The following is a 26,655-nucleotide window of genomic DNA, read 5'->3' as shown; positions in this document are numbered from 1 at the left end:
ACCGCGGGACGCCACGCCTTTGCCACGCCCTCTCCTGCACTACGGGGTCGCGCCGAGCCGGCCGTGCGCACCTCCCCCTGCACCCCGTGTCACTTGTCCAAGCACCGGCCTGGGCCCCGAAGCTCTCCTTTTTTTTGTGTGTTCCTGGGCCTTTCTCTAACGGCCGTAGAAGGACAGTGTCTTCCCAGGGGGCCATTGGCCATTCCCACTGCTCTTCAGGGGACTTGCCTTTGCCCTCCTCTGCTCCCAGGATACACCCCTCCCCCTTCCAGGATTCAGGCGTAACATTTTAGGGGGTGCAAAACCCCTCTGTACTGAAGATAAATCGCACTTTAATGCAATATTCTCAAAAAACAAAATTAATGCAAGAATATCTATGATGAGCAAGGTGCCCCAAACACCCCACCCCCAAACTGTTGTCCTCCTTGTTACCAATGCCCACTGTTTTCTCGTTTTCTCTATACGCAAATGCATGGTGGGGGCAACAGTAAGTGAATCAAGGAGATGGAGTTGTTTCTAATTATTCTTAACACTTTATTGTTTTGTTCCTGTTTTTGATTAAAAATTCCTTCTATTTATAGTTTACATTAACTTTATTTTTTGTTATGGAAAAATTTCAAACATGCAAAAATAGAATAGTATAATGAAAGGCAATGTACTCGTCACCCAGTGTACACAACAACTGAAAGTGTACTGGAACAACTCATGGCCGATCTTATTTCATCTATATCCTTACCCACTTCCCACCCTTAGAGATTATTTTTGAAGCAAATTCCAGACATAATATCACTTTGTGCATAAGTATTTCAAAGTGCACATCTACAAGGACTCTTTTTTACTGACAATCATAATACCATTATCACACCTAACAATTAATCATCCATTAGTATCATTTAATGTCCAATCCGTGTTCAAATTCCCAATTCTGTTATAGTTTTTTTAACAGTTTGCCTGGACCAGGGTCCAAATAAAACCTGATACCTACTGCTGCTTTCAGGATACTCTCTTTGTCTTTGGTTTTGAGAATTTGACTGTAACGTGTCTTGGTGAGTGTATCCTGCTTTAAATGTGTTGAGCTTCTTGGATGTATTTGTGACTGTCCTTAAATTTTAAAAGTTTTACCCATCATTTCTTCAAATAATCTTTCTTCTTTCTCTCTTTCTCCTTTTTCTTTTTGCTCCTCAGACTGGGTAATTTCAATAGACTTATCTTAAAGTTCCCTGATTCTTTCTGCTGCCTGTCTACATCTGACGTTGAACCTTGCTACTGAATTTTTCATTTCAGCTACTGTACTTTTCAGCTCCAGAATTTCTATTGTTTTTTTTTTTTATAATTTCTTCCTGATATCCCCTGTTTGGCAAAACATCATTCACCTGGTTTATTTTAGTTCTTTTTCTTTACCATTTTGGTCATATTAAAGGCAGTTGATTTAAAGTCTTTTATATATATATATATATATATATATATATATTTATTTATTTATTTATTTATTTTTGGCTGTGTTGGGTCTTCGTTGCTGCGCACAGACTTTCTCTAGTTGGGGCAAGCAGGGGCTACTCTTGATTGAGGTGTGCAGGCTTCTCATTGCGGTGACTTCTCTTGTGGTGGAGCACGGGCTCTAGGCACTTGGGCCTCAGTAGTTGTGGCATGCAGGGTCAGTAGTTGTGGCTCGTGGGCTCTAGAGCTCAGGCTCAGTAGTTGTGGTGCATGGGCTTAGTTGCTCCGCGTCATGTGGGATCTTCCCGGACCAGGGCTCGAACCCGTGTCTCCTGCACTGGGAGGCAGATTCTTAACCACTGCACCACCAGGGAAGCCCTGATTTACAGTTTTGAGGGACAGTTTCTATTAATTTTTTTCCTGTGAATAAGCTGTACTTTGTTTGTGTGCCTCATAATTTTTTGTTATTGAAACTGGACATTTTGAATATTACTATGTGGTGACTCTGGAAATCATATTCTTCCCTCTCCCCAAGATTTGTTGTTGCTGGCTATTGGTTTGTGGTTGATTGTTTGTTTAGTGATTTTTTTAAAACAATTTTTGTAAAGTCTGTATTCTTTATCATGTGTGTCAATTAAAGTCTGTTGCCTAAGCTTAGTGGTCAGCTGATGTTTTGACAGTTACTTTAAATACCTGGAGTCAATAAAAGTTAAAGAAGAAGAAAAAAGAAGAAACATTCTCCCAGTCTTTGCAAATTGGTCCTTGCTGGGGAACTCATTCAGTCTTAGCCAGGCCATTTACAACTCTGCATTAGTCTTCACTTCCTACTTGCCTGAGCCTGAAGGACAGCCAAGGTGAAAGCTTTGGGTCTCCTCAGGCTTGTAAAGCACATGCCCACCTTTCCCTTTCATGCCATGTTCTCTCCTTTGGCAGCCATCTCATCTATACTTATATCTTCAATTGCTGTCCATCCACATATGATTCCTGCATTTCCCTCTCTAGCTCAGTCTCTGATCTAAATATCTTGCTGCATTCTTAACTTTCCCACTTGGGTGTACAAAGGTACTGAGAAATCAGGATGGCCCATCATGTTCCCTCCAGAAAGGATCCATTACATGTTGCTCATCCCAGTTAATATCACTACCTGTCACACAGATAATCAGGTGAAACATCTGAGAATCACACTAACACCTCCCTCTATACCCCCAACCCAACTCTCAAATCTTTCATGAGTTCATCTGTTTGTTCATTCATGCATATATTCACTCATCTAGTAGAAAGAGGAATATTGCTGGCTCAAGGGAAAATGGGGATAATCACACAATCAGAGTCCTGGAGTAGGTGATCCATTGCTAGGAGAAGGGCTACCATAGGAAGATTTGTCACTGCAGGGAAAGTAGTGAGCATAGGTGCTGAGGCAGGTAAATTGGTATGTTTGGTGCTGGGGGACATATAGACAATCTCTTCTGTGATAGCATTTATTTTTCCAAAAAAGCAAGAAGCCAAAAGAGCAGTTGAGAATGTTGAGGTGTGAGAGAGTGTTGAAGGTTTGTGCACAGAATAGATGTTGTGCCCCAGTGGTCTCAGATATTGAAGAAGTATACTGACTATGGAAATGTGGTAAAATTGCCTGCTAGGCCTGAGTTTTCTTCCCATATCTTACAATAGCTTTCTTTCTGCTTTGTCTCTCCCCACTTTTCCCACCAGGCTCCCACACTGGTTTTTGTCTTTTTCTGGAACAAGTCATACTCACTCCCACATCAGAGTGTGCTGTTCCGTAGGCTAATATCAAAGGTTCTTCACACACACCCTCAACTCATTCTTATCATCCAAGTCTCAGCTGAAAAGTCACGTCCATAGCATGGCCTTCTCTAGTGACAAAGCATGGCACAGCTCCAGGGATCATCATGTATGGTGTAGTCAAAGTAAGTGATGGTCTTTGAAGTTGTCAAACTGGGTGGCCCTGGAAATCCTTGACTGCCTTCTCCATAAATATTATTTTTGATCCCATTTCTCTTTTTTATTTACTTCATGGCATTCTTCACTCACTGAAATTACATTAGTTATTTTTTTATTTTATGTGTATCCAAAAGAGAATGTAAACCCCATAAGGGGAAGGGCCTTTCCTGTCTTAAGGACTCAGTAAACAAGTGCTGCATGTCTCAATTGTTACCTACCAGATACACCAAAACAGAAACATAATTAAAGTTGAATGGCAAAACCAACTGACATTGGAATCAGAGATCACAGTATGCAAAATATTTAAAGAAATCTTGGACATTTGCTATCCAGCAGTTCTCAAACTATAGTGAACATCAGAATCTACCAGAGAAATTGTTCAAAATACAGATTCTTGAACCTCAAACTCCAGGGAAAGGTCTAGGGTAAGGTCTTAAAAGTTGCGATTTTAACAAGAGCCCAGATGACTCTTATAAAAGTGGCCTGTGCTTCATGCTTAGACCAACAAATACCTTTTAAAATGCTGTTTTTCTCATTCTCAGACATAAATTGTAGCAATATTTTCTTAGGTCAGTCTCCCAAGGCAAAAGAAATAAAATCAAAAATAAACAAATGGGACCCAATCAAACATAAACTTTTGCACAGCAAAGGAAACCATAAACAAAATGAAAAGACAACCTACAGACTGGGAGAAAATATTTGCAAATGATGCAACCAACAAGGGATTAATTTCCAAAATATGCTAACAGCTCATACAACTCAATATCAAAACAAACAGCCCAATCAAAAAATGGGTAGAAGACCTAAATAGACATTTCTCTAAAGAAGACATACAGATGGCCAACAGGCACATGAAAAGATGCTCAATATTGCTAATCATTAGAGAAATGCAAATCAAAACTACAACGAGGTATCACCTCACACTGGTTAGAATGGTCATAATCAAAAAGTCTACAAATAATAAATGCTGGAGAGGGTGTAGAGAAAAGGGAGCCCTCCTACACTGTTGGTAGGAATGTAAATTGGTGCAGCCACTATGGAGAACAGTATGGAGGTTCCTTAAAAAACTAAAAATAGAGTTATCATATGATCCAGCAATCCCACTCTTGGATATATATCCGGAAAAGACGAAAACTCTAATTCAAAAAGATACATGCACCCGAATGTTCATAGCAGCACTATTTACAACAGTCAAGACATGGAAGCAACCTAAATGCCCATCAACAGATGAATGGATAAAGAAGATGTGATATATATGTGTGTGTGTATATATATATATATATATATATATATAAATGGAATATTACTCAACCATAAAACGAATGAAATAATGCCATTTGCAGCAACATGGATGGACCTAGAGATTATCATACTAAGTGAAGTAAGTCAGACAAAGACATATATTGTGTGATATCACTTACATGTGGAATCTAAAAAATAGTACAAATGAACTTATTTACAAAACAGAAACAGACTCATAGACATAGAAGACAAACTTATGGTTACCAAAGGGGAAAGTGGGGGAAGGGATAAATTGGGAGTATAGGATTAAAAGATGCAAACTACCATATATAAAATAGGTAAACAACAAGGATGTACTGTATAGCACAGGAAACTATATTCAATATCTTGTAATAAACTATAATGGAAAAGAATCTGAAAAAGAATTTATATATATGTACATATATAATGGAATCACTTTGCTGTACACCTGAAACTAACACAATATTGTAAATCAACTATACTTCAATTTTAAAAATGGTGTTTTCCTAGGGGAAATTGCTTCTATACCATTAGTCTGTTACCTATTATGCAGAGTTCTATGATATCTTCAGTTTGACTGCTGGTGTAATTACTGGGAAGCAGAGTGTTCATCTAGGACCTCAGGTTGCTTTTCCAGATGGGATCTCATTTAACTCTTGGTAAACAAACTATCAGGGTCCACTGCAACCAATTTTTGTTTTTGAGCTTTTCTTTGAGCATTTCTAAGTATTTTTAAGGATTGCTATTTTATGTTTTCTATTCTTTCTTAGAAATCTTCCTAAGAATGAGGAGAATATTATCTCTTATTTTTAAATAGAGATAATAATAATAGAGATGGTGTGTTCATTCTACCTTGCACACACCACGTGGGACAACTGGGCCCTTTTGTAAAATTAACATATGGGATCTTATTGATCTTATTTTTTCTATATCTTGAGACATTTTGCTATTCATCATCCTAAGAATTATTTTATTGTTAGCTAATTATTCCCAGGTATACTAAAAAGACTAACAAAATTGAGATAATGCAAGAATGATGGACTAGCTTACATTAAGAATGACGCAATACTGAAACAAGTCATATCACATCACCATTTAGTTTTTTACTGCATTGTCCAAAGTATTACACTATCTTTCAAGAAGGTATAAAAGAAGTCAAAAGACTCCATCTTTGCATTTATTTAATCCAGCTTTCACTGAACACAGGTGGGATTTTTTTTCCATTTTCTTCCCATACAGACGGAAATTGAGAGAGGAATTCATTTTATGGTTATTAAATCAGAAGATGTAAGTACAGTGACAGCAATATCAAACTGTGAGTCTTCAAACGACAGTATCTTAGATGAACTTTCTCAAACTCAAAAGTCAACCAGTGAATAATGTACTTCTAAGGACCAAAATGATAAATGGTGTTCTCCATCAGTTTGACACTAGTCATACAATATGTTGTGACAAGAACTAGAAATGCCGTGTTTTGCTCAAAGGACATGGGGAAACTTTCTGTCATCTTTATGATATCATATATTTAATATATGTCCAACATTTAATCAGTAAGTTTCTAAGTAGACAAATGCTGAAATCAGGTAATTAGAAGGAAATAGATCATGTATAAGTGGAAAAAAGTCATTGGATTCATCATTCTAATTGGTGTTCATCGATCTTAAAATGAAAATGTTTTGCAACTATGGAGCAAGACAATGGCTGTCTTCCCTTAAATGAAATTATGAGCTGTCAAAGTTTTGAAAAATTTTGTTTTGATGATTTAAGTACAAGATGAACCAGAGTGGTGGTAAGACAGAATTTATTGGGGATGTAAGTGAGATAGAAGTGAAGAATCAGTATCTACAAGATGTATATATTCCAGATTCAGGCATGAGAGTTGATGAGTAAGTTACATTCACAGGATGATGGCTATTTGTGTATACCTATATTCAAAGCCAGGAAAGTGAGGAATAAAATTTGGGTTTGATATGTTTAAATTCTTGTTAAATGTTCTGATTTAGTTGTCCTCTGTTATCCCTTTTCTTTTCACTCCTGTAAATTATTCATAAATTGACTTAATACACAAAACATCAAATGAGTATTTTGTATCCAGAAGGTGATGATGATTTTGTCTTGGTATTCTTTTTTTTAATATATTTATTTATTTGGCTGCTCCAGGTTTTAGTTGTGGCATACGGGATCTAGTTCCCTGACGAGGGATCAAACCTGGGCCTCCTGCACTGGGAGCACAGAGTCTTAACCACTGGACCACCAGAGAAGTCCCTTGTCCTGGTATTCTGAGTGGTAACATTCTTGAGTGGCTAGGAGAACTCAATATTTTTATCTTGTTTAATCAATGCGGCTGGTGGGAGTGACCTCTCCAAAGTGCCTTTATGATGGGAACCCCTGACTCTCATTTCAGTGTTCTACTTAGCCAAGTCAATAACACACTGTGTGCTTCCTTATCAGCTTCTGTGCCTCAAGATCAAAGTTCACAAACTTTTCTGATGCTAAATCTAGAAGTCAAAATAAGACAACTGGAGAGCTTATGAAATAGAGGGGTGGGGGAGATTTTCTTCTCCTATCCTAGACTCGACTGGAGATCCTTCAATTAAATGCAAATGATATAATGACATTCCTTTTTTTAAATTTATTTTTTTTGGCTGTGTTGGGTCTTTGTTTCTGCACGCGGGCTTTCTCTAGTTGCGGCGAGCTGGGGCTACTCTTCATTGCGGTGCACAGGTTTCTCATTGCAGTGGCTTCTCTTGTTGCAGAGCACGGGCTCTAGGCGCACGGGCTTCAGTAGTTGTGGCACTCGGGCTCAGCAGTTGTGGCTCACGGGCTCTAGAGCGCAGGCTCAGTAGCTGTGGCAAACGGGCTTAGTTGCTCCGTGACATGTGGGATCTTCCCGGACCAGGGATCGAACCCATGTATGCTGCATTGGCAGGCGGATTCTTAACCACTGCGCCACCAGGGAAGTCCCTATAATAACATTCTTTCTCCAGGACTCCATCAGGCAGCCAATTCTAACATAACAAATTGGCACAGAAACTCACGTGGGCAGGTAATGAATTTGCATGCATATCCCTTTATTGTTACATTTTCAAGTATTCCCTCTAGTAGTCAAGCTTTTCAGTTCATGTCCAGGACACCTCTTTTAAGAAGGGAAGAGTCAAAGTGGGAAGCAAATTGGCATCTCCTGAAGTGCCCCACTAGGTGCCCAACACTGGTGGTTTAAAAATGAGGAAGGCTGAGGGTCAGAGCAGTTAAATATCATTCCCAGGCCCCACAGTTAGTAAAAGGCTGAGGAGATCTTCTCACCAAGGGTTGTCTGAATCTAGTGACCATAGTCTCGCCACTCTCCCACTTGGACTTCTCTTTTAGATGGTAGCCTTGCAAGGATGAGGAATGATTGAGCTTATGCTTTTTTGGGTAGGGGAATCCGTGCTGAGTGGTACAGGTTACCAGGGGATTTATCTTCCTCCAGTTGAAGATTTCTGATAGATACACAGGATTAGAGCTCATGTAAGAAGTCTGGAATGAAATGTGAATTGGAGCCTGCGTACCTTGATCCCATTAGGTGCCTAACACATGCATGGTGGCCATGTTCTACTTTACTCTTTCTGAGTCTCATTACTCTCTCTGCAAACTGAAGTTGCTGGACTAGGTAACTGCTAAGGTCCCTTTCTGCTCTGTTTTCATAAGGGCTAAAGATGGCCACTTAATAGTTTTTGGATGCTGCAAAGTGAGTCAGAGTTCCTCATCAACTGCCCCATCCCTCCTTGTAGGCTGCACTTCAGCCATATCAGACTGTCTCCTGGCTGTGTACCCCAAGCACATTGGGTACATTTCCTCTTCCATGCCCTGTGCATAGCCAGGAATGCCCATATATGTATTCCACTTCCTCTCACAATCCTACTTTTCCTGTACGATTTAGCTCAAAGCCCATCTCCTCTGATGATTTTGACTGGCATTGCCTGGCACACAATATTTTCTCAAGAAGGGCATGACAAAAGAATGAGGCCATTAACCAGTGAAGGTTTCATATTCTTAATGCATAAAAAACAATAAATATCAGAAAAGGTGGTTAATTATATCAGTAATTAGGGAAATGGAGGTGAAAACAACAGAAAGCAATATTTCAGAGTCATCAGTTGAGGAAGACTTATTTTAAAATTCTCTAAATACCAAAGTTCTGGTTTGTTTTTGTTTTATTTTTTTGTTAGGAGTATGATGTATAAATTGAGAATTTTCACCCACTGCTGGTGGCAGTTTAAAAAGGTGCAAACATTTGGGGGAACAATTTTATAATTTCAAGTAGAGCTTATTCATGTCCTAAGACTCAGACATTTCATGCTTAGGCACATAACAGCTGGAAACTCATACATACGTACATACATATATTCATAAAACACTATACCATTTAAGGAATAGTGCAAGTATTTCGTAACAATTTTCAAGGCCACATAGCTTGGTAAGAGGCATTACAGGGATTCTAACCCTGATTTTTCTCATTCTACACTAGCACGCTGACTCCCCCGCAGACAGTCAGTCACCTTCTAGGGCTCATGTAAACTTATTCGATGTGAAAACTCTGCTAGAATCTTGCAGTTGTAAAGGACAGGGACACTAAGTAGGCAGTTGTATAGATAAGTTTAGGGCTGAACAGAGAGAGAGAGGTGTGAAATAGGAGTTTGAATACAGGTTGCCAGTGCCTGGCACATAGAGATTGCTCATAAATATGTAGTGAAAGGATGAATGAAATGTCAGTTTTGGAACGATCAGCCTCTGGCAGTGATCATACATCTTTACAACTTTTACCTAATTGTATATGAGATAGAGGCTTGTTTCATACTTCCAGTTTTAGAACCTGCTTTGTAAAAATTATTTTTAAAAATGTTTATACTTTTGACAACGTGAAATATGGACTTTGGGTAATAAAGGGTGTATAGATATAGGTTTATTGATTGTGACAAATGTAGCACTCTGAGGTGGGATATTGACAGTAGGAGGGGAATTGTGTGGGTTTGTGGGAGCAAGGGGTACATGGGAACTCTCTGTACTTTCTGCTCAATTTTTCCTTGAACCTAAAACTGCTCTACAAAATAAAGCCTATTTAAACAAACAAAAATCTTTATTGCTTTGGTTTTCTTTCCTTGCTAAAAAAATATTATATGCTTGGGGAAAATTTAGAAAGTAGAGGTCTTCACCAGCTGGTGAGGAGAACTGGAATTGCAACTTGAACCTCACAGTTGAGGACAACAGATTAGGTGGGGATGAGGGAGCACCAGGGGTTCCCTTAAACCCACTTGATGGACTTTTCTGGATGTGAAATGTGGCACAAGACCCTGTGCTTCCACTGCTATTACCTGTGCAGTCTCTGATCCTGTCTGATAAGTAAAATTTGGGATGATGCTATACGTAGTTTCTAATTTGCTTCCTCCCCAGCCCCTTCACTATTAATTATGGACATATTTTCAGAAAAGTAAATCTCTCTCTACAACAAAAAATTTGCAAATAAATTTAAGACCAAATTCAAACCTCCTGTTTTAAAATGTTATTTTTATTATAATTACGTAAGTAGTAAATCTTGGATGTAAGATAAATTCGAACAACACGGAAGTGTACATAACATCTATATTTCGCCGCAACCCTGGAAATATCCATTGCTGTAATTTGGTGTATGTATAATTTATATATATTGTATGTTATATGAAGAGCTGTATAGAAAGACCTTTTCGTAGGAGAACATCCTCCACACCCAGCCACCTGAAAATACTGAGTTCAGTGTTTGTTCACTGTCCTGGCAATGCAGAAGAGTCAGAAAAACTAAAGGCTGAGCATTTCTTATCTTCATCAACTTTTAGACCTTGAACTCTCTATTTTCTTTACAAGGCCTTTCCTTTTCAAAATTAATACGAACTGGCTTATGTTTCTCCTTCCAATGAATAGCTAAACAAATATACCAAAAATCCTTCCCTACAAATCAATATTCCTAAGCCACATCCTCCCCTCTCTCCTCATTTTCATAAACAACAAACTTCTCAAAGCAGGGGGAACTATATTCACTGTCTCCACTTTCTAACCTCCCTGTCATTCCTCAACCCACCCCTGTCTATTGCCTCTCCATTCAGCTGAATCTGCTCTCAACAAGGTCACCAATGGCATCATTGTTGTAAAACCCAAAGGAGTTCCTTTCAGCCCTTATCTATATAAATGAGCCCATGTTTCTGATGAAAACAAGACATGCTCCTTGATTTTGGTTGTTGTTAAAAACAAATCACAGACTTACAGAAAATTTGCTGGTATAAAACAAAGAATCCCCTGCCCCACCCCCTTCTCTGGACCATATGAGAGCAAGTTGCCAACACGATGCCCCATAGCTCCCAAATACTTTAGAGTGTATGTCTTACAGACAAGACCATTCTCCTATATAACCAGAAGACAACCATCAAAATCATGAAATTATCATTAATAAAATGTATCACAAGCTAATCCTCAGACCCTGTTCAAGTTTTGCCAGTTGTCTTAACGATGTCTTTCATAGCAAAAGGATCCAGGACAGAATCTTGTACTGTGGTGTCTCTTTAGTTTTCCACAGTCTAGCAAAGTTCCTCCGTTTTGTCTTGACTTTCATGACCTCGACATTTTTGAAGACTGTGGGCCGGTTATTTCATACCCTTTTCTCCCTCCCTTCCCCTTCCATTGCCTGCTGCCTTGAGACTTTCAGAGCTACAGTTCTAGATCTGACCACCAGGGGGGTATCTATCAACACTGACTACATTTTACAAAGGAAAAGCCATGATTTTCTTTTTTTTCCTACCCTTATTACAGTGACTCACCAAACTGTTTGCTAATTCCTTTCTACTTTCCAGGTCTGTTTTGTGTATGACCTCTCTGGCATGTGACTGATTTGAACCAACACTTCACCTAAGAAATTATATAAATGGCAAATCGGTACATGAAAAGGTGATCAACATTATTCGTCAATATGGAAATGTAAATTAAAGTTACAGTGAGATATCACTACACCCCTATGAGAATGGCCAAAATTAAAAATGCTGACCATACTAAGCACTGACGATATTGTGGAGGATCAAACCCTCATACACTGCTGATGGGAATGAAAAATGGTATAACCACTTCAGAACCAGTTTGGTAATTTCTTACAACATTAATCTTACATCTACCATATGCTCCAGCCATTGAACCCCTAAGTATTTACCCTACAGAAAGAAAGCATGTGTCCCTGTAAAGACTTAAACCCAAATGTTCATACCAGTTTTATTTAAAAGAGCTTCATGTTGGAAACAACCTCATATCCCTCACCAGGTTAATGGATAAAACAAACTGTGATATATCTGTATAATAGAATACTACTCAGCAATAAAAAGAAACTATCTATACAGGCAACAAATGGGTAAATCTAGAAATAGGCTGAATGAAAGAAGCTAGGAAAAAAGTACATTCTATACAATTCTATTTACATAAAATCACAATGAAATTAATTAATAGTGACAGAAGTTCAGTGGTTGCCTGGGAACAGGAAAGGTCCAGGGGAGGAAGTTGGAGGCCAGAGGCAGGTGGGTGGGAGATTACAAAGGGGCACGAGGAAGTTCATTATCTCTGCTGTAGTGTTGGTTTCATGATGTAGACATATACAAAACCGTATTAAAGCATACAGTTCAAATGTGTGCCATGTATTGTATGTCAATCATAGGTCAATAAAGCATTTAAAATATATTTTTCTAAGTCTTTGATGCAATTAAAATAACCAGGAGAACAATACCCATCAATATGCTCTTATCATATTAATAGGTCCACACCATGTCTCACCAAATTCATCTACACCACATATTACCAAAATAGAAATCATCTTTTGCAATGAGGTATGTTGAAATATTTAGTGAAAGTTGATGCACATGTCCTTCTGAAGTACAGACTAAAACTATTATTTCTTGGAAAATAATCATAAAGATATTTTAGAATATCCGGTTATTTTAGGGGATATGGCTGAATATTATTATAATAGGGAAGCTCTAGAGTAATTATTATTTTTCAAAATACTAAATCCTCATAACTGACATTTTATACTAACACTTGGAAACTTTTTGGCATTTAAACATTTTGTTACGCAATGGATAAAAATGTGGTGATCAGGGAAGAATCCATGGTACAATCACAGATTGCTAGGAAAAACAACGTAGCATATTTCTTTTGTTTTTTTAGAAACTGTTTATTTTCCATCAACCTATTTTCATTTTGAGTTTGTGGAAGAACAGTTTCAGACCACTCAGTGGTTGTTCCTACCCACTCAATGGCCTGAGCAGTGGGAGCTGCAGACCAGTCTTCAGTGGCAGGCTGAGCACTCCAGTCTTCAGTGGAGAACTGCTGAATAGGCACAGAAGGCACCTGCACACCTTCAGACCAGTCCGCCACCTCAGGCTGAGTAGCAGTGAACTCAGGAGCTGGAGCAGCCCATTCATCTTGAAATTCCTCCTTGGCCACAGCCTTCTCAGCTGCCGCCTGCTCTTCCTTTTCAATCTCTTCAGGATCTCTGTAGAAGTAGAGATCAGGCATGACCTCCCATGGGTGTTCACGGGAGATGGTGCCACGCATGCGCAGAACTTCCCAGGCAAGCATCCACCACATCAGACCCACTGAGTGAGCTCCCTTGTTGTTGCATGGGATGGCAATGTCCACATATCGCAGAGGAGAGTCTGCGTTACACAGAGCAATGGTAGTCAGGTTAGCATAAGAGGCCCCAGTGAGAGGCTGGTGGTCAGCCCTGGGATCAGTAATCACTAGAAGTCTTGGCTCCCGGAACGCTGCCTGGATCTGGTTAGTGAAGGTTCCAGGAGTGAAGCAGCCAGTAATAGGAGTGGCTCCAGTGGCAGCAGCAAACTTCAGCCCAGCTCGCTGGCCAGTATTCCTGGAGGATATGACACTGACATCAGCTGGGTTTTCAATGGCAACAATGGCACGAGCCTCCAACAGAAGCTTCTCCCAGGTTCCCTTCAGATTTATGATGTAGATGCCATCACTTTTCCTTTTGTAGATGTACTGCTCCATTTGGAAGTCAAGGTTGGTGCCACCTAAGTGGGTTTCTGCTGCAAGGAATTTGAGGACATCCTTCTCCTTCATTTGCAGGACATCAAGACTCCGGACATTGTGAAAGTTTCCCTTTAAGTTCCGATGGGAATACAGAACAACGCCGTATGGACCCCTGTCTGGCTGGCACGGAAAAGGCAATTGCATATTTCAATACCCATCTGACAGACATATGTGAGAATCACTGACTATTATTTACACAGTTAGAAAATATATATGTAAACTTATTGCAAATGCATATTAAACATCAAGCAGCTCCCTCAAGCTATAGAATTCATTGCTTTTGCACAAATAAGGCATTTCTAAGATGGGCCTCAGGACTACTACAAAGCAAGTAGCTGCTGATGGAATGACATTCCACCTGCTAAACCTCTTTCCCATGAGATCAAAGTAGCTTCTCTACTTTTAGGCTAGAATCTCACAGGAGCTATTTTATAACATGCTTTTGTCCAGATCTATGAACTCACTAGAGCCAGGCGTCATATTCCACCAGGAAGTGAAGTGTTGTGGTTTCCTGAAGACTGCTGCCCTTGAATCGGGAGTAGAAGCTCCAGCAGCCATCAGGACACATGCTCAGAACCTGCCCCCTTCAGACACCTGATATGACCAAGGCCACCGGCATGAGAAGCTGCACAGGGAGAGACAGATCCAGCAATTACCATGCTTTACTGGTAACTGTGTGCCCTGCACCGTGCTAGGCACTGGGTTAGTGACATAGACAGTGAAACAACTGAGCAGTGATCCTAACTACCAGATGTTACAATGGGTTTCTCACCAGGGCCTTTTTCTTTTTCTTTCCTCATCTCTCCCCCAACAACGAAGTTGATAATAAATAAGAAGTGGCCAAACATTCATGATCCCACAATAACCACAGGACTATAGGCTTACTCATGTGTTATCACTGAATGTTCACAGCGATCCTGTGGGGAAAGCACTGTTATCCCCATTTTACAGAGGGGAAAGCTGAGGCTTAGAGTCGTTACCTGTGTCACCTCCCGCGCCCCTGCCTTTAGAAGGAAAGTGGCTCCAGGACACCCCTGGAGCAGGACACCGCACCCACTGGGGCTGGGCGGGACCCCAATGGCTTTACCTACGAGACAGCGGAGGCACCTAGCCCCAAAGCGGGAAAGAGGCGACTTGGAAGCGGATCCCTTTGTCTCCCCACACCCTAGGGCGGTCCAGCCACCATCGCCGGGACGCACACCCTCAGCTGAGTCCCAAACACCTGAAGGCGGGACCTGTGCTACTCATCAGGTCACGTCAGTCTCTGCAGAAAAGTCGTCACGGTCGCCTTATTGACGTCAGGTTTCCATGGCAACCGCGAGGCGCAGGCTAATCCCCCACACCGGAAATGCCTCTTGCACACTCCTCCACTCCCTGGATTTCGGTGAAAGCAGAGGACCTTAGCTCTGGCTACCACCAGAGAAAGCATACTAATTAGAGGCACTAGACTGGGATCCGGAAAATTGGCGAACTCTGCCCAGGCTGATGGAAAAAAACGTCCCTGTTGTCAGGAATATGTTTGCTTTAAAGAGACAAGAGCGGAGTTACTCTCAGTATACAGAGACCCAGGGAAATATCCTAGGATTCTTGGAGATGAGCTAGCCCTCAGAGGGCTAACAGAAGTTCGTCATCTATGGTAGAACATTAAGAGAATGTCTATAATCGTGTGATTGAATGATCTAGGAAGTTGGAAAAAAGTCACTTATTTATTTATATATTTATTAAGTCATTTAAAGAAACATTCAGAGGTGCTTCAGGGAGGCAGGCCTAGAAAAATATAATCATTTAATAGGCAGAAAGAAACCTAGTCAATTCCCCATACAATTGGTTTCTGTTGGGGAAATTCTTATTCTCCATTCCTGATGTTTTCTTCCATGAGGAGGGACATCCATGACCAAAATACTTCTAGCCTCTCTGTAATTCACTTCTCTATTGTGGGAATCACTTACCTGATGAGTGACTTTGGAAGGAGGGACACACAGCCCATACCCTTTCCCTTCAAAATTCTTGAAGCAAGCTGCCTTTATAGAGCACATGTTTACTCTGTTCTCAGGGGTGAGTCTAACAATAGATCCACAGCTCTTCTCCCCTTTTCTGAGTCTTGCTGGCTCCCCAACTTTTCCTATGATCTGTTACAAAATGCTTGTGTCTTTAAGGGGTCCCCCAAACATACCTTTTATCCACATCTGGGCTCTAACTCAAGAACTATGACAAAAGAATAAAAAGAACAAAACATCAATTCTATTACTTATAAAGGTGATATTGGAGAAAATGACTTAGATTTGCAGGCAATTGGGCTTCTTTTTTAATAAACCCCAGAATCATACTGACTTGACCAACTAAAAGTGCTTCATGAGACAGTCATAAAGGCCAAAGACTACAATGCAGAGCTATTTGCTGCTGGTGAAGAATCTCTGTCTATATGTGCTCAAGGAAAGTAACTTCCTTGCCAAAGGTTATCCCTGTAGCAGGAGAGTGTTTCAGGAAACAATCTGAGAATCACTTTTCAAAGTGAGTAAACACCCCTTGTTCTATTACTCACCAAGCAACGTTCTGAGGGTATGGTGTTCCATGTGGTTTATGGCGCCAATTGTAGCAACAACCTCTCTGTTCCTTAACACAGGAGATTGCATTGGAGACTCCTCCTGTGGAGGGGGATTGGAATTAGGTTCTAAATTCCAAAAGTAGGGTGAAAACCATATGTCATGAAAATTTCCTATGGAAATCCCTTCAAGAAGGAATAGAAATATTCAGAAATCGATACCCACATATAAAGCTATATGCAATCTATAGCCGAAACTATAATGAAGTCCTACCAAGGCTTCAGGAATCAGTGAATCCCTATCCTTTCCAATGATTACAGACCACAGAAAAAAAGTACACCCCAAATACATGTTTTGGATATCCATTTCTACTTAATAAAGTCCCACAAATAATAGTCATTTATTATCTCTCAGGATTCAGTATGTTGACTCAGCTCAGTTGAGTGTTTTTCTGCTCCACATGGTTTCTGTCACTTTAGGTCACAGTCATCTGGAGGCTTAATTCAGCTAGGACATCCAAGAAGGTGTACTCACATGGATGATTGGTGCTGATTGGTGGGCTCAACTGGGGCTGTTAAACTTAGATTCACAGTCTCCTACTCCGGGGTGTCCAGATTTAGCAAATAAAAATAAAAGACACCAAGTTAAATTTCAATTTCAGATAAACAAAATCACATTTCATTTGACATACTTATGCTAAAAATTATCCCTTAGTTCTCTGGAATTCAAATTTAATTGCGTGTCCTGATTTTATCAGGCAACCCGACACAAAGAATGCTTTGTGGAGGAGAACCAAGGTGCTGGTGGTGAGGTATGGCTGTCTTGTCCTCACGATGTATGTGACAAAAAAGCATGGGCTTCTCACCAGAAACAGGTGGCAAAGAGGTTTCTCCCCAAGCCCATTGCCATAACTATGGATATAACCGGCAGCCTGGGCACCTTTAGTTGCTGGTGACCGATCTGTACAAAATGTATCAGGATACATACTGCTGAGGTGATCACCTCTGTTCTCCCTGTGTTTACCTTCCCTTCAGCAGGGAGCCAGGCTTGATGCCCCTTCCCCTTGCCTCCAGGGAAGTTTGTGACAGGGTTTGGAGCAGAGGCTGTCTGACACCTGTGTTTCTTCCATCTTTTGTAAAACCTTAAACTTACAGTAAGGATTGGGCTGTTTCTACCTGCTACAGAGCGGAGGACTTCTGAGAGCCTGGAGAGGGAGAAGAAGGGAGATTTCTCCCACACTGGGATGAGGTCAGAGATCTACATGTCCCTCCAGGAGCAGGGACCTAGCACTGCTCCATATCAGTGCTTGTGGTGGTTCTGTGGATGGTTCATCAAGGCTGGGCAACCAGCAGTAAGAGAGATTTTCTCCTTTGAATCTAGCAGTCAGGGGGCCCGAAGACATTGAGTCACCTGTGTTGATGGTTCAACCCTGAACAGTGTGGACAGATGGGTCATGATGGCAGGGGTCTCACCCGGCTGCCTCAGGAAGACAAGATCCCACAAGTGGGACTTCTTTGTCAAAGAGTATGGACATTGAATATTTTTAATATTTACTGTTTAGTTGACCTTTGTAATCTTATTAGTATTTAGCACAAACAACCACAAGACGAGAGCACCTGTTTTTGCAGATCTGAGTCCATGATGGGTTTTACGTTTTTATTATTTGCTAATCTGATATCCTGGTGCTAGAACGTTAGATTATTTTAATCTTTCTTTGTTATAGTTCCCTATAAATGGCATATCTCACATTTGTGCCTCAGAATATATCCTGAAATAATTCCAGAATTTGAAAAGAAAATCTGATCAGTGACTTTATGTTTATGCTGCATCCTCTTTAAGTGGAAAATGTGGGGATACAATAACTCCATTCACTGCTGGTGGAGGACAGATTGATACAACCTCTTTGCAGAGACATTGGCAATATCTATGAGAGAAGAAATAGTGAGGTCCCCATCAGCTGCTGCACTCTTGGACACTGGCTACAGAACTTCTTGGGCACCTGTGCCCCAGGAAATACGTGAGAGAATGGTCAGGGCAGCATGGAGTCATATGAAAGCAGCCCCACTAGAGAAATCTTCTTACTAGAGAAATCTCAAAAAAACCACTATTTTCAGATTTTAAAAAGGTTGCTAAAGGGAACTAGCTCTATGATAGTATTTATATGTTTATAGCTGAAACATGCACACAATTATATACCTTACATTATTCTCACAACAACTCTGGGAGGATGGCATCATTATTCCCATTGACAGATGACAGATTCATTCACTAATGGAAGATCAATCTTCCAGAGGCATCTTTTAAGGAACAGGAATGGGATCTACCTCCTACCCTCCCCAAAGGGCATCCAACAGTCTCCTTGACAGATGATGACCTTCTAGAACTTAAAACTTGTAGTTTTACATGTTTCTAAACTGTGCCCACTGAGGTAATATTCGCTCCCCATCCCCTCTCTTTGAAGAAGCTGATGGTGCAGACGAAATCCTAGTGCATGGTCCTGTAGAGGGTAATGGGTCTGGTGTCAAAGTCAAGGGTTTGTGATTCCTGCCTCCCCTTTATCTGCACTCTCTTCATCTGGGGGCTCAATGGGAAACTGCTTTTCCAATATCAATCTAAAAGGTAAAATAAAGGGGCATAAAATGATGAGGAATTAAAGAAAATGGTTTGATGATCTTCTTACCTCACCCTGGATTCCTCAGCAAAGCCATCCTGCAACACAGAAATGGCCCCAAACCTCCTTTATTATGGAAGTGTGAATATGTGCTATTTCTGACTGCCATGTTTCCAGGTGATTTCTATGGCAGATATGTCTCAGGGTCTCTCACAAGGCTGCAGTCAAGGCAAAGGTAGTGGCTACAGCTACCTGAAGGCTCAACAGGGGGAGGCTTAGATAACAGTCATCACTTTCTAGGAGGGAGGAGAAAAGTGGGCCATGTCTCACATTTCTTGAAGTCCTACAATGTGTCATATACTCTGTGGAGGGTTCCCCATTTACTCCTCCCTATAGTCCTGTAAGGAAAGCATAATGGGTGCCCTTTTGCAGAAGAAAAAGGGCAGGCTAACAGAGGCTAAGCAAGCATTCCTGAATGGCACACCACATAATGGGCAGGGATTGCGTTCCAGGTTTTGTCTCCATCACAATTTTCCATTCATCCTCAGTGAAGCCAATATGGCCTCCCACCAAGAATCTGAAAATTGGTTCTTGAGAATAGGGGAAGGAAGTAGACATTACAATGGTTTGTGGCCCTCCAAAGGTCCACAGTACATAAATAGATGTAAACTACATCTATGGTATTAAAATTTCACATTCTATGCAGTAAAGTGTTGGCAAAGAAAAACTGTCTAAAGAGCCTCCTTGAGGGAGTAATAATGAAAGTAAGTTGAGATACACTGTGTATATCCAGCGATCTCTTATGTAGGTGATAGGGCTTAAGGACTGGTCATTTTACACTCCCCTATGGGCACTCACTCAAAAACCCCTCTTGGTGATGATGATGACGATGACAGAAATGAAATCCTGTCCCTGGGGCCAAGACACCTGTGAATGGGGACCAAGTGAATTGACTGGTTTTAAGGTGGTAGACAAGTTCTCAGTCAGAACAGGTGCTTCCTCTAGGATAGGTGGTCTGAAGAGTAAGATATTAATGTTGACAAAACTATTTTATGCAAGTGGAACTCTAAATTGTATATCCTTTAATCTTCACATTTATTTGAGTAAAGTATTATTAAATCCACTGTTTACATCAGAGTATAGGAAGTTTGGAGAAGTTAGATAAAAGGGGGAAACTTCTTTGTTAATGCCTGCTTAGTAGTGTAACCTGGACTTCACTAAAGCTTCTCCTATTGTGTCCTGAAGCCACCAGGACATGTCCTAATCCTAATTTCTTTCAGTGCTCATATTTCATGCTGCCAAGGCTATCAATTTTTTAAATATAATGAGCCATATTACTTTTAAATTATAATATTAAAATTTAAAAGACTGTATTACAAAATAATCATTAAAACTTGCTTGACAAGGCTGGAGTAAATACTTGAAAATTATATGAAGTGAACTCTCATGATATTGAAGCATTCCCAGGAACCAATAGAAACAGATAATCTAATGATGTTGTGGTAGGCAGCCCCTAAAACAGTCTCTAATGATCTTCGCCTTCTGGCATTCACTTCCTTATATAATTTGGCCTATTGTGTGTGGGCTGGAGTTAGTGACTTTCTTTAATGGCTAGAATATATGAGAAGAGATGGGGTTCAATTTTGAGACAAGGTTACAAAGAGGCTGTGTCTTCCTTGTTGGTCTCACGCTCATTCTGAGAGAAGCCAGCTGCCATGTTGTGAGCTACCCAAGTAACAAGGAACCCATGTCTCTGGCCAGAAGCAGTGAGGCCCTGAGACCTGCCAGTAACCAGCTACCTTTGCCTTGATTGCAGCCTTGTGAGAGACCCTGAGCCAGAGCCTTCCACTTTAGCTTCTCCCTGATTCTTGATCCAAAGAAATGGTGTAGTATTATATATTTGTTATTTTAAACATCTAAATTTTTGAGTAATTTATTTTTCACCAATAGATGACTAATATAAATATAAACAGAATTCATTCAAAGAGCAATATACATGTCTTAGAAACATTTAAAAACACAGCTAATGAAATACAAATGAAAACATAAAGAGATACTATTTTTGATGCAATAAAGCAAGTTGCAAAATATGAATAAGGTGATTCCAATATTGAAAAAAATATATGTATGAATAAATATTTTTGTGTATCTGTGATTATGATAATAATTCACCTATAGAGAAACACATCTGGAGAACATGCACCTGTCTGTTGATAATAGACACCTTTGGGTCAGGAGACAGTAATCAGGCAGGAGGGAGATTCAGGGTAATTTAATTTTATACATGTACAGTTCTATATTGCTTGAAATTCTATAAACAGAAAAATTTATTGATGAAAATTTGAAAACACAAAATACTTTCACAGATAAAGTAGTTATGGTTTTATTGTTTTAGAAATGTATTCAAAGAATACTGATTCATACAGAAAATAATCTGATTACAATTTTTGACACTGGATCTGTACACGTAAGTGTGTGTCAGTGTGGGTTTCTCTGGCTGAAACTTGATAATATCTGTGTGCTTCCATGTCTCAAGTTCTATCACCTTATGTATTCATGGGCTGTGCATCCTTGTTATTTGGATTCAAAATCCTTGATGGGTCCCTTTTTAAGTTTGTGAGCTTACGCAAAGTACTTAACATCTTAGTTTCTTATCTATTTCATCTGTACAATAGGGATGAAAATGTCACATAATAGTTTTATGAATAAATGTTGCCTGGGCCAAAACAAATGTTACCTAATTTTGATATTGTGATATGTTTAAAGGCCACTAGTATTTTTGCAAGCATAATCATTAGTTGATTTATATCAGTTTCAGGTGTACAACATAGTGATTCAACATTTTTATAGATTATACTCCATTTAAAGTTATCATAAAATAATGGCGATGTTTCCCTGTGCTGTGCAATATACCCTCATAGCTTTTTTATTGTATACATGGTATTTTGTACCTCTTAACTCCCTACCCCTATCTTGCCCCTCCTCCCTTCCCTCTGCCCACTTAGTGAGCAAAACTGGGCACCACTGTGCTATAAGGTAATGGTTACCCACTGGTAACCACTAGTTTGTTCTCTGTATCTGTGAGTCTGTTTCTTTTTTGTTAAATTCACTAGTTCATTTTATAGTTTAGATTCCACACATAAGTGATATCATACAGTATTTGTCTTTGTCTAATTTATGTTGTTAAGCATAATATGTTCCAAGTCCATCTATGTTGTTGCAAATGGCAAAATTTCATTATTTTTTATGGCTGAATGACATTCCATTATATATATACATCTTCAATAACCATTCATCTGTTGATGGACACTTAGGTTGCTTCCATATCTTGACTATTATAAATAAGGCTGCTATGAACATTGGGGTGCACGTATCTTTTCCAATGTGTTTTTGTCTTCTTTGGAAATAGACCCAGGAGTGGAATTGCTAGATCATATGGGAGTTCTATTTTTAGCTTTCTGAGGAGCCTCCATACTGCTTTCCATAGTGTCTGCACCAATTTACATTCTCAGCAACAGTGTACAAGTGTTCCCTTTTCTTTACATCCTTGCCATTTGTTATTTGTAGAATTTTTGATGATAGCCATTCTGACAAGTGTGAGGTGATATCTCATTGTGGTTTTGATGTTCATTTCTCTGATGATTAGCAATGTTGAGCATCTTTCCATGACCTGTTGGCTATCTGTCTTCTTTGGAAACATGTCTATTCAGGTCTTCTGCCCATTTTGTAATTAGTTTGTTTGGTTTTTTTGCTATTGAGTTGTATGAGCTGTTTATATGTTTTGGATATTAACCCTTTATTGGTCATATCATTTGCAAATATTTTTCTCCCACTCAGTAGGTTATCTTTTTGTCAAACTGTGTTTTGATGCATCACCAAATTAATCAGATTCAAGGGTTTTGCTCAAAGTATCCATGACTATGAATGAAAGCATCTTAATTCTGACCTCACTTACTATAGTTTGTTACCTATTAGCAAACACGTTGTAATGCAGATTTTAATTGTAATGATTTAAAAGGAAACTCTGTAATTTTGAGAACATAAATTATTTTTGAGAAACGTGTATTTCTACTTGGTTTGGCCAATGATATTCTTACAGCTGTTAATTCATTTCCATTGAGAAATGATATGTAGCTTTTCTTTTCTGTTAAAAGCAATATCTGGGGCTTCCCTGGTGGCGCAGTGGTTGAGAGTCCACCTGCCGATGCAGGGGACACGGGTTCGTGCCCTGGTCCAGGAAGATCCCACATGCCGCAGAGCGGCTAGGCCCATAAGCCATGGCCGCTGAGCCAGCATGTCCGGAGCCTGTGCTCCGCAACGAGAGAGGCCACGACAGTGAGAGGCCCACATAACACACACACACACAAAAAAAGCAATATCTGGGTGATATGGGTTTTTTTTGTGTGGGGGGGTCTATAGGTATAATTTGCTACAAATTGTAACAATTTAAAATTATTATAAATTGGAGGAATAGTCTCCCGTGATCTGAAACTATTATACAGTTCAGCAAAGAAATCACTAGTCATTGAAAAACTAGTGAACATAATAGTTTCCAACACACATCTTTATTGTTTCCCTTTTATAAAACTAATTAACATAAACAAAATACCAATCAGCATTCACGTAGGAATTATACTTGTTCATCACTGTCTGTTTATGGATACAAACATTGCACCAAAATCAGTGAAAGCCTTTTGTGAGAATCAATTGGCTATATGAATTTATAATAAAGAAGATTTTATATTGTATTATTTGTAAATAGCGTGCTGCATATCTTTTTATCAGTGAATTTATAATACGTATATGAGTGTGTGTGTACATGCATGCACATATTTTATCAGAGAACATATTGTTAAGCTAAACACACCACAGTGTATCTAAATGCTATAATTTCAAATAATCTAGCCTAAAATACCTCCTTCTTACCTATTCTAGGCCTCAAATTACTCCACTAAAGATTATCCCATTAGCTTAAAATGTTGAGTCCTTTCAAAAGGCAACTATTTCTCAACAGGGTATTGATGGAAGCTCAATTATATATACTTTTTTTTAACATCTTTATTGGAGTATAATTACTTTACAATGGTGTGCTAGTTTCTGCTTTATAACAAAGTGAATCAGTTATACATATACATATGTCCCCATATCTCTTCCCTCTTGCGTCTCCCTCCCTCCCACCCTCCCTATCCCACCCCTCTAGGTGGTCACAAAGCACCGAGCTGATCTCCCTGTTCTATGCAGCTGCTTCCCACTAGCTATGCAGCTCAATATCAAAAAAACAAACAACCCAATCAAAAAATGGGCAGATGACCTAAATAGACATTTCTCCAAAGAAGATAAACAGATTGCCAACAAACACATGAAAGAATGCTCAACATCATTAATCATTAAGGAAATGTAAATCAAAACTACAATAAGATATCATCTCACACTGGTCAGAATGGTCATCATCAAAAAATCTACAAAAACTAAATGCTGAAGAGGGTGTGGAGGAAAGGGAACCCTCTTGCACTGTTGGTGGGAATGTAAATTGATACAGCCACTATGGAGAACAGTATGGAGGTTTCTTAAAAAACTAAAACTAGAACTACCATACGACCCAGCAATCCCACTACTGGGCATATACCCTGAGAAAACCATAATTCAAAAAGAGTCATGCACCAAAATGTTCATTGCAGCTCTATTTACAACAGCCAGGACATGGAGGCAACCTAAGTGTCCATCGACAGATGAATGGATAAAGAAGATGTGGCACATATATACAATGGAATATTACTCAGCCATAAAAAGAAACAAAACTGAGTTATTTGTAGTGAGGTGGATGGACGTAGAGTCTGTCAAACAGAGTGAAGTATGTCAGAAAGAGAAAAACAACTATCGTATGCTATCACATATATATGGAACCTAAAAAAATAATGGTCGTGAAGAACCTAGGGGCAGGATGGGAATAAAGACACAGACCTACTAGAGAATGGACTTGAGGATACGGGGAGGGGGAAGGGTAAGCTGGGACAAAATGAGAGAGTGGCATGGTGATATGGTTTTAAAACAGTGGAAATAAAAACAAAACTTGTCTCAAATCGTCACAGTAAATTGAAACTAGCTTTTATATTGTTTTCAGTTGTCAGCAAGGGAAACCATAAAGTTAACTATGTATGTCAGTGTTTTGTAGTGTTGCTGTTATTTGCAATTTCCCTCCATCCTTGAATGTATTTTCCACATTGTGTAAACTGAGTGTGAATTCCTGTTATGGTTGTAAACAAAGCCCATAAAATTATATCCAATAAATAAAGCAAGGCCTGGTGAATCAGTAGGAAGAGTAAAGGCCTCGGCTTCAGAATACGTGGGTTCCAGTCTGGAATCAGCCAATGAGTAGGAGCATGACATGGGGCAATGTGGAACATTAAGGTCCCAAACCTCAGGTTCCCCATCCCGGGAGTGAGGATTCTCCCCCTCATAGGGTCCTTGTCAGGATTTATTGAAATCACAAGACAGTGAAGGTCACAAAAGTGCCTTAGTCTCAGCCAGGCCTGAAATCTGAGGCTCGGTTTCCTTATCAGTAAAGAATGAGTCACAATATGGAGTTTGTAGTTATGTCAAAAGGATTAAGTGTTATGTGTAGATTAAAAGATAAGCCAGTGTCCTATTATGCACATAATTAATGAGAATATAAAAATGATGATATCTCATCAGGGGTTAAAGGAACATTTTGCTTCCTTCCTTAATTTTTTTTTTTTTTACTGTTTTCCAAGTTCATTTAAATATTTTGAAATATATTTAAGAGTATTCCACACAGCAAATTATTCAAAACCTTTCAAACCTGCAATTTTACCTCTGGAAGGTTCATTTGGTCTTTGCCATGCAAAACTATGCCTGCTAAAAATCACAGACTCTCGTTGTAGTACTCTTATGGGCTCTTGTAGAGGAAGGAAGATTAATCCACAGCCTGCTCAGCTTCTCTGAACTACACGCTCCGATTGCTGTCTGTGGAAGAACTCTGCATTTCCGTTGCTGAACTGATCTGTGTCCCCAGCATCCCTCTCAAAAGTGGCAGAGAGAATCTGAGGCAACTCTTCAGACAAGATATTTGAAAATTTCAGCATCTTAAGTCCACTGTGTGATGCTACAGCCTATGAAACATTGTGAGCTCACAGTCTTTGGTCCCCTTTCACATGAAACATGTGTCTGGAGATGGTAAAGGTGGTGGAGTTACTAGATGCCTCGTGGTAATCACACCAGTAGGGTATGTCTGAGACTTCTCATGTGAAGTGAAGTTTAAGCTGAGATCTGAGCCTAAGGAGGCTTTAGCCAGCAGAAGAGGAGAGAGTGGAGACTAGCCAGATATAACAGGAAGGAAATACCCTGTAACCTGGTTCATCCCTTTGGAAAATCCAGAGTGCAAATCCCTTACCCAGAAGTTTGTCACGCTGGGAGAAACTTTGTGAAACTTAACAGGACAGTTGTAGAAAGTACCTGAACCCCTTCTGCCCTCCTTGCTCCCACCTCAGGCCTTTACTGACCACCAGCCCTCTAAGAGGAGTCCTATATTATTACTATGATTTCTATCTGTGAAACCATAGAGAAGAAGAAAATCGTTAGGTAAAGCAATTTGAGCATGATTTTATTTCACATGTTCTTCCACCACTCGCAATGCAAGGTAACTTTTAGTAGATTTTTCTTTCCCTTTCCCAAATAACATTTTTCACTGGAGAAAATTCAGAAATTGGAGGTCTGTGCCACCTGGTG

The 26,655-nt window shown here is 39.7% G+C and overlaps 2 protein-coding genes across 2 annotated transcripts in view; one reads left to right on the top strand and one right to left on the bottom strand.

Annotated features, from left to right (window-relative positions):
- Nucleotides 1–12,771: 12,771 nt before the first annotated feature.
- On the bottom strand, nucleotides 12,772–13,899 carry LOC132418115 (small ribosomal subunit protein uS2-like). The gene has a single exon (XM_060002006.2). It carries the CDS (start codon nucleotides 13,897–13,899, stop codon nucleotides 12,772–12,774), a length of 1,128 nt encoding a protein of 375 aa, XP_059857989.2.
- Nucleotides 13,900–15,103: 1,204 nt separating this feature from the next.
- The window catches only part of NXF3 (nuclear RNA export factor 3), a 34,537-nt gene continuing 22,985 nt past the window's right edge, over nucleotides 15,104–26,655 (top strand). Inside the window, 3 exon segments of the mRNA XM_060002005.2 lie at nucleotides 15,104–15,139; nucleotides 17,056–17,109; nucleotides 19,087–19,144. Of these exon segments, the coding sequence (XP_059857988.2) occupies nucleotides 15,104–15,139; nucleotides 17,056–17,109; nucleotides 19,087–19,144 (148 nt within the window).

Source organism: Delphinus delphis, chromosome X, assembly GCF_949987515.2.
Source record: "Delphinus delphis chromosome X, mDelDel1.2, whole genome shotgun sequence".
Classification (NCBI taxonomy): domain Eukaryota; kingdom Metazoa; phylum Chordata; class Mammalia; order Artiodactyla; family Delphinidae; genus Delphinus; species Delphinus delphis.
The sequence above is the reverse complement of the archived record's forward strand: the minus strand, read 5'-3'. Positions and strand labels throughout refer to the sequence as shown.

Bases quoted from the DNA above. Each gene is read 5' to 3' on its own strand.
- LOC132418115 (XM_060002006.2), bottom strand. From the start codon at position 13,899: ATGCAATTGCCTTTTCCGTGCCAGCCAGACAGGGGTCCATACGGCGTT.